Source organism: Humulus lupulus, chromosome 1, assembly GCF_963169125.1.
Source record: "Humulus lupulus chromosome 1, drHumLupu1.1, whole genome shotgun sequence".
NCBI lineage: Eukaryota > Viridiplantae > Streptophyta > Magnoliopsida > Rosales > Cannabaceae > Humulus > Humulus lupulus.
This window is the reverse complement of record NC_084793.1, coordinates 207,869,811-207,878,616: the sequence shown is the minus strand read 5'-3', so window position 1 is coordinate 207,878,616 and position 8,806 is coordinate 207,869,811. Positions and strand designations below refer to the sequence as shown.

At 32.8% G+C, this 8,806-nt stretch overlaps 1 protein-coding gene across 1 annotated transcript; it reads right to left on the bottom strand.

The window, feature by feature from the left end:
• Nucleotides 1-6,419: 6,419 nt before the first annotated feature.
• LOC133828166 (zinc finger CCCH domain-containing protein 43-like) lies at nt 6,420-7,271 on the bottom strand. Its single transcript, XM_062258848.1, has 2 exons — nt 7,212-7,271; nt 6,420-6,548 (listed from the first exon to the last, which is right to left on the bottom strand). The coding sequence occupies exons 1-2, from the start codon at nt 7,269-7,271 to the stop codon at nt 6,420-6,422; spliced, it is 189 nt and encodes a 62-aa protein (XP_062114832.1).
• Nucleotides 7,272-8,806: the final 1,535 nt, after the last annotated feature.

The following is an 8,806-nucleotide window of genomic DNA, read 5'->3' as shown; positions in this document are numbered from 1 at the left end:
TCTTTGCTTGCCAATATATTATCACATAAATCACAAACTAATAGGCTAACTTTGCTTACCCATACACAATAACAGGAATCAAATCACAACCAGATCTTGCTACAATAGGATCAAAACACTCCTGTGCATTACAAATCAGAAAATTAGATGCTATTTGTGAGAGCCTATGGAAATTACAGAAACTCATGACACATACAACATATTTTTCACCCCCCAAAATTAATCCCCGCTGTCTAAATGGGTAATGTCGTAAATATGTAAAAAGGATAAGTTAAACAAAAAGATACACATCTAATCAACACTTAAATTGATAACTCCAACAAACATTCAGAAAAAAAAGAAGAAGAAAGCAAAAATTTCTGCCAAATTCAATTAAAAAACAGTATCTTATTTTTTAATAAACTATTTTCAATCAATATATGTATATATTTAAATATATATATGTGTGTGTGTGTGTAAGCTTGAAATATAATTATATATGTGGTGGAGAGCTCTCAAGAGCCATCCACCATAAAGATAACATGAACAAAATTCTTAAATATTGTTAAAAAATTGTACTATTGAAGAACCCACTGTGTCACATGAAATATAAATCAGTTCCACAGTCATTAGGAGAAAAGTATCCAGTACATATCTAAAAGAAAAAAAACGTCACTTAAATGATAAAAATAAATATGACCAGGGAAAGGGTGATTACTATTTTCATCACTGAAACATGATTCTTAAGCTATTTCTTAATAGTTCTCCTACTTGTTTTAGACAAACTTATCACATACTTTCGCATCCATCAAAAGGCAACCACCAAATAATTTTTTCTTAAAAAAAAAGAATCATTTAAGCAAAAAAGTAATAGATTAAAGTCATATAAAGGATAAAGTACATTAATAAAACCAGAGTTTGCAAGCAGAAGCAACTAATGTCAAACGCAAACTAAAATCTTTGAATAGACTCCCAATCTTCAAAACTTAGTATCATCGCTACCCTTTAAATAAGCATGGAAATGAGTAGAATTTCTGGTACAATAATAACTTACCTGGAAAATAGCAGCAGACCTTGACAGAAATGGCAGATGTTCTGAATATCGCATGTAATATGGACATTCTTTCTCACCCTGCGATATAAACCACATAAGATGACCACAAGCAACTATTGCTGCTTTTATATGTTGAAAGGTTAAAATATAGACAGAACAATGATGTTATACCGCTCAGATTGGAAGACCAACAAAGTTAAACTCTAGAACTGGTGCTAATGGTGTTGCAGAAGTCTTTCCTCTAGTGTGGTTATATTTACACGCTTTTCCAAATTTACATCCCCTTGACCTCAAATAATACTGCAAGAACCTCAAGATTTTATAGCACCATAAATCTATTATTAGTCCAAAAGACACATTGCAGTCAAATATGTGGTATGAAAAGAGAGTAAAAAAATCTCCTGAAATCTTATAATATATAACTTTTAGTAAAGTACATCATGAGTAGAAGAATGAACATAGTCAGAGAGCATGAGGGAAATGGTAAAAAAAGAGAATCAGAATTTTCTGGAAAAATCTCTATTTCTCTTCTGAACTATAAGTGCTATAATAATGACTCAAAATCTCTATTTCCTAAACTACTATCTAGCTCTAGAAGACAAACAAGCTTATAAAAATAAGCTCAGAAACTATACTTACTCAATAAACTAACCTTGCATTTCCTAAAGTTTCATGAAAAGTTTAAGAGAAACAGTCAAGAATAGACATAAAAAGGAAGTGAGGAAAACAAGAGAAGCTTACAAGAGAAGATTGCAAAACTGAAGTTTAAAGACTTCAATATAACAAATTCCATAGACGAGCCTATGTGCCATGCTAAAAATCTGGCCCCCGACAATGACATGACAAATTCAAATGAGTAATTCATCCCAGAAAAGAGAGCAATAAATATATATATATATTTTAAAAAAAAAATCCTGATCAAAAGCAGGGTAGAGAGCAGCTTTACTATTTTTACCCAAATTTGAAGCCACCAGGGGGTAGGGTAGGCTGGTTTGCTCCAAAAGGAAAACCTTGTTGAGTTCCATCCCCGTTATCCTGGATGTTTTGCTCCTCATCTTCTTCTTCTGCCCAATATCTCTCCAAGATCTTCACAACCTTCTCATAAATCTCATGGTTGTCGTGGTTCTGAAGATTCTCAATTTTATCCAATCCTTCACATTCATCAATTGCCTGACCATATATATTGACTCTGCCATTTTGTCCCATTTCTTTTTCTGCCTCACCCACCTTCAGAATGTTCTCTAGACCCTCAAGGCATACAGTTACAATCCTTGCGTCTGGACAGTTTAGGAGATCACAGAGTGGGCTGATGCAACCTTGGCTAACAAGAAATCTCAAGGCAATGTCCATGTTAGCGAAATGTCATGCCAAATGCATTACAACTATAATAGCTATATATTAGATGAATCTTTCTACAAGAGGCTAATGGTTGCATAATAATGAAAATGATCACCATCGAGAAATCTTAGTTTCAGGTGTTCAACAACAAAAGTTGTTTAAAATAGGCTAACCACATGCATCAGGACCAAAAGTTCTTATATATATATATATGAACTGAAATTTATTGAAATATATAGAAGTGTTAAATAGAAGAAGAGAATACATCACTTATAATGAGCTAAAAATTAGAGTAAGACTAACAGATTCATAGAAAACCATAACAGATCTAGCAGCTACCACTTAATAGATAAAATTTGTAGTAATAAAAGTACTACAATCTTTCCATTAATCATTTATAGTGTGCACAAGGGAAATAAAAATCCCACCTGTTCAGATGATGTTAGAATGTCCTGTATAAAGCCCTGACAGTATATCCATGGAGATTAGAAGCATTGCTTGTCTCAATATTAAGGGCAGGCCATACATCATCTTTTACATAATTTCCAGCCTCCTAAGCATGGCATAAAAATCAGAAACTTCTTAGTTAAAACAAAAACTCATCTTATATTAGTCCAATTAAAGTTTATTACATTTATATTGAGATTCAATACTATTATGCTTAGATTCACCATTGCAATTTCTCAAAAGGGAGCACTGCTGTCGGGTTTTATTTGCATAGAAAAATTCTAGTTCTAATTTACATAACTATAAGATAGAAAATGGTACCTTAAGAAGAGAAGTATGAATGGAAAAAATTAGAAAAGCATACATAACAGTTAAACTATATGATTTGCTACAAATAAAAGAAATAAAGAAGGAAAGTCATGTCTATAGAAATCAAAAGTGCAAATAGGCTTGTGAGAGACTAGCTAAATATAGTTAGAATTCTGCGTTGATACTTAATTGAATGCTCCTGAGAAAGCAACCAAAATAAAAGGCTTACCATTATTTTGTACCAGCAACTACTATTGATATAGTCAATCATATCATCATATACTTTGACATCCTTATGAGTTCAAAATAGATATTAATAAATCAAAATAACAATTTTACAAGAGCTTCAAACTAATTATAGACCACACTATTTTCCGTTTCCCTGTTTTCAAAATAAAAGCAAAAAGTACTAATAGCCTCAAATTTGATGTTCAATTGTACTTTATAGACCAGAATTTTTTTTTTTTGGTATGAACCAAGCCTCAAAGAAGAGAGCACTAACACTTCATTAATTAAATAAACATAGTGAACACTACAAGATCCTGAGAGATTTGGTTATGCAGATTTAATGGCCTTCTCCTTAGTGGCAGCAAGTGAAGTCCTTGATGATGAACCTAAGAGTTTTAAAGCTGATATTGCTTGTAAGGACAGAAAAAATTGGCTTACAGCCATGGATGAGGAGATGAAATCTCTATATGACAATAATACATGGAGTTTAGTAAAAAGGCCTACTGGTTCTAGATTGGTAAGCTGTAAGTGGATTTGCAAGATTAAAAAAGGAATTCCTGGAGTTGAAACAGGCAGATTCAAGGCTAGGCTTGTTGCTCGTGGGTTCACACAAAGGGAAGGCATTGATTTCAATGATGTTTTTTCTCCAGTTATGAAGCACAGATCTATGTGGTTGAATACATTGCTCTCACTGAGGCGGTTAAAGAAGCTATGTGGCTTGAAGGTATTGCTAAGGAACTGAAGCTACAGAATGATGTCATTACTGTTCACTGTGCTAACCAAAGTGATATACACTTGTCTAAAAATTAAGTGTACCATGAAAGAACAAAACATGTAGATATCAAACTACATTTTGTGAGAGAAGTTATTGCTCAAGGATTGGTGAAAGTTAAGAAGATTCCTACTGAACATAATCCATCAGATATGATTACTAAAGTACCTCCAGGCAGCAAGTTTTATCACTGCTTGGATCTCATTCAATTACAAGATGGATAGGCCCTACGGGGCTATTTGGGCAGTCACTAGTTCAAGTTTAGTTTTTGAACCAAGGTGGAAATTTGTTATTTGGTCGAGGCAACTAACTTCTAACTGTTTCTGTTAAGTTTGTTGGTTCTATTTCTTTACTTGTAATACTTTGCTATATAAGTTTTTATTACTTTAGTTTTTTCACTGGTCGTGAAAAAGAACAAATTTTATTCTCTAAAATTGTAACATCTTTAGAGGAACAGAGACAAGAGTGTTGTAAAGGTTGTAAAGAGAATAGTATAAGAAATAATCAATAATAGTGGCTGCCCCTTGGATGTAGACTAGTAACAATTTTGCTCTAGTTCGAACCATGTAAATTCTGGTGTGTTGTTTCCTGTTATTTTGTTATTCTTTGTTTTACTGTTATTTGTTTGATCAATGTTTTTATTCTTTAAATTTGTATCTTGATTAAAGCTTTTGTTTTGTGGTGTTCTTCCTGATATACTTGGCACAACAAAAACTATCTATTTTTCAAGTTCCTCTACCAGAATTAGATACTATATGACCAAACTAAAACAACACTGAATATCGAACCAAGTAAATGCAATGGTTTTTTTTGTAAATTTTAAAAAGAAAACCAAAAATCCAACATAAATATTAAATGAATTTAATTTAATAAAATTATTAATTTCTCATTAAATCACAGTTGTAAGACTTGAGAAGTACTGAAGATCTTCATTTAATCACACCAAGATGACAGAGATCAAATCATTTACTACAGTATGATGACAACATCACCCATTTCATTTCACAAAGGAACCCACTTGTAAAGTTTAAAACCCAAGGTAACAAGATGCACATGGTGGTGACTCAAGATACAACTCAAAGACTGCTTTTGTTACAAAGAAAAAATACTTATAAAAACAGAAGACAAGGCATCATCAAGAGAGGAGCATGCAATAAAGTTTATACAACATGCTTTCAGATCAAAAAAATACAAAGAAGAAGAACACTTTTGAACTATTCCTAAGTAAGAAGCCCACAAGAACCAAACATAAAGTTTATCCTAATTTTAAGTTTTCCACGAAGTCATTTATACTCATTATGGTAAAACTCCTTCCAGATCTAAACTTAAATCTCACATTTGGCCAGTACAACTCACACGCAAAACGAATTAGATACAAAATTCTTATCTCATATACAGGACAAACAATCAAAAGTTTTAAGACAATAATGCCTCTTAGGTTTACATGTCACTACAATTTTACAAGTCTAAGAGAACAACAAACAACAACAATCAAAGAATTGAACAAAAATTAGTTCTGCAGTACATATTTGCAGAGAAGTTCAATATTACATGACAAAGAAATAAATAAAAAGAAAAAATACTCAATGAATTGCCTAAAAGAACACTATGTCCAACACAACCCTACAACAAAACATGAGCTTATGTGAAGTATGAACTATGTCTAAAACAACATCTAAAAGATTACACTTTTTCCTCTCTTTTTTTGGGGGAAACTTGTTAAAGCTATGAAGCATCAATAAAATTCTAAAGCTGAAAGGTGAAAGTCCGAAAAGTTCATATGCAGAAAAAATATAGGGCATATTATAAAAACATACCTCAAAAGGTGCAAGACCAGGCAGCCCATCCAAATTAAGCACTGAAAATCCCATTATCAATATGAACAGAGGCTCAACAGCAGAATAGTTAATCATAGAAATAACAGAGCATATCAATCTCATTTCATTTTTTCTTGATCGGTGGACCAATATATTTTTATATGTTATGTATGTTTCAATATTATGATTAATGCTTTTCTTTGATCAATACACTCTCTACTAGAACTAATTATTGATGATAGTGGTTAGTCTAAGCAAAACCTAAAGATTTCAAACTTTGAGCAACTATGCCTGAACTCAGAAGAAAAAAAACATGACCCAAATGATAGCCAATACTATTATACTATTGGACATATAACAACAACACACCTGCATGAATTAAAAAAGAAAATAATATATTAAATATATAGTAATACCAATCTAAGCACTTATACTTGTAAGCAACAATAGACCTTTTTACAACAGAAGTAATGAATTAAAGAGGAAATGGATATTTGGGTTGGCCAGGTCGTTCTGGATATTCTTCAATTAATTTCTGGGGTGGATGGTGTTGATACATATTAGTTTCAGTCACCAGGTTGTTCATCATATATCCTAAGGTGTCCTTGAATATATTTCTGAATAAATTTATTTCACTACTTTGCATTAACCAAAGCATAGACCCAAATGCCAAAATTTAATTAAGTTGAACGGCTGATGTATATGTCAATTGAGTTTGACGAAAGACACTAAAACAAGACAAACCATGATACAAATAAAGATAATAATTTGTTTTAAGTGTAAAGAATCTCAATATTGAATTATTTGTTGTTATTATTGTTAACAGTAAATTAGATATCTATATAACTAAAGCATATCCTCCTTTCTTTTTTAATTTGTTCCATTTTGGTCATTAATAAAGTTTTGTTTTTTATATTTATTTTCTTTAAAAAAAAACACTAAAACCAAAAAAGAGGATGCTAAGGACTCTAAGCAAGAAACAAAATGTGTTGTTGCTAGTAGAAGCAATCAAAAGGGGGTGACAAATATAAGTTTAAAAAATTAATAAAAATGAAGTACTGAGAGATTAATGAGAACTTGTATATGAGAAAGGACTGAAGATTAAGCAATAGAATTCAATAAAAAGAAAGTGAGATAAAAATAAAATAAGAGTGTACATGCTTTAAATTCATCCTTAAAATACTCACTAGTAGCATCAAAGAAATAAAAGTTAATTAAATCTCGGTACTTCAAAAAGTAACAGATAAGTTTCTTAGTCTGAAAGTACTTGATACCCATTCCACTCTGGATTTTGTGAAGGAACCCCTTGAGTTGGGGAAAGCATCATTGGCATAAATGAAACAAGAGAAAACATTCAAATAATCATAATGAATTAAATGAAAAAATTCACAAAACAAGAGAAAAAGATCAAATTATAATATCTAGAATTGTTGTAATTATAAAAACCTTACATTCTGACTGCCTTTCTCCATGCCAAGAGCAAACAATACAGTAAAACGAGTATGAACTTAGAATCTAAAGAAAGGGTCTCAAGAGACTTGCAATGTATGCCCACTGCTTCCAGTGAGACATCAGTTATCTTAGCACAAGTAGCAATACCAAGAGCTTTCAATGAATTCCCATAACCAAGAGCTAATTCAACTAAACCCGCATCTGTTAAGGCCTCACAAAATCACAAATTTAAATCCCCAAGCTGCTTACAAGATTGTCCAACAGCAGCTAGACCATGATCTCCAACATAGCAACCCTTAAAGAAAACCATACCAAAATGATATGTCACAAAAACTTGGGAAAAATGAGGTAAACGATGAATATATTTTCATTTATTTTAACAGAAACAGATAAGACCCACATAAAACACTTCAAATTTCAAGTATAGTAGACCAAAAAATCACCTATAAATCTAAAGCTGTTAAAAATGAGCACTTCTTGGCGAGTGCAATTAAGCCAGAACTTGAGACATTAGAGCACCAGATTAAGCTCAGCTTCTCAAGTTTCAGAAAGCCTTCGCCAAGGGCAATCAACCCAGCATCAGATAAACTACATGACTCAAATCCAACATCTTCAGGCCCATTTTTCTCAGTAGCATATAGTTGAAGAGACAAAACCACATTATTGTTATTCTCGCGCCTTGTTCCTTGTCCCCATAATCAAATAATAAACAATAAACTGGGTCATATCGATAAACAAAAACAAGCTTAGCCTGATTGGTACCACATCCGCCCTAATTCAATCCAATCATACGACCCAGAATTAGAGAAAAAAAAATTATACGAGGAAGAAACGGGTGAATCACAATCAAGAATCGGGCAGAAACTGAAGGTCAATTAGTATGGGGTAAATAAAATATCTTACGAGCTGAACGGGGAGCGTATTATTCAAGCGCTCATCAATGTGAACATTACGAACATTGAAGAATCGACGGGCAAGGAGCATGACGAAGAGGTCAGGACTGCCGGCAGCGCTGACCCGGAGCGTGGTGCGGCTGAGGCGCTCTAGGGCTAGCCACCGCTTGTAGATGAGGGAACAGGTGTCACGGCTGGGTTTAGAATCAAGCAGGGTTTAGAACTTTGGAAATAATAAAATAGAGGCAAATAAAAAAGTAAAAAGTAGAAGATAATTTGGCTCCAAAATTTTGGTACCGCCAATTTTTTTTCCCACATGTTATTTTATTATTTGATGTATTATAATACTTTTTCAATACTATTATATTCATGTGTTATGGAAAGGGGTATTTGGTGTAGTGAAAGCCCTCCAACTCATTGTTGGAGCAGCCACTTCGCCCTTATCTGCACCATAGAGTACCCGTGAGTCAAGGCCCATCAAGAAAACTCCACAAGGCATAACAAAAGTCATAATATG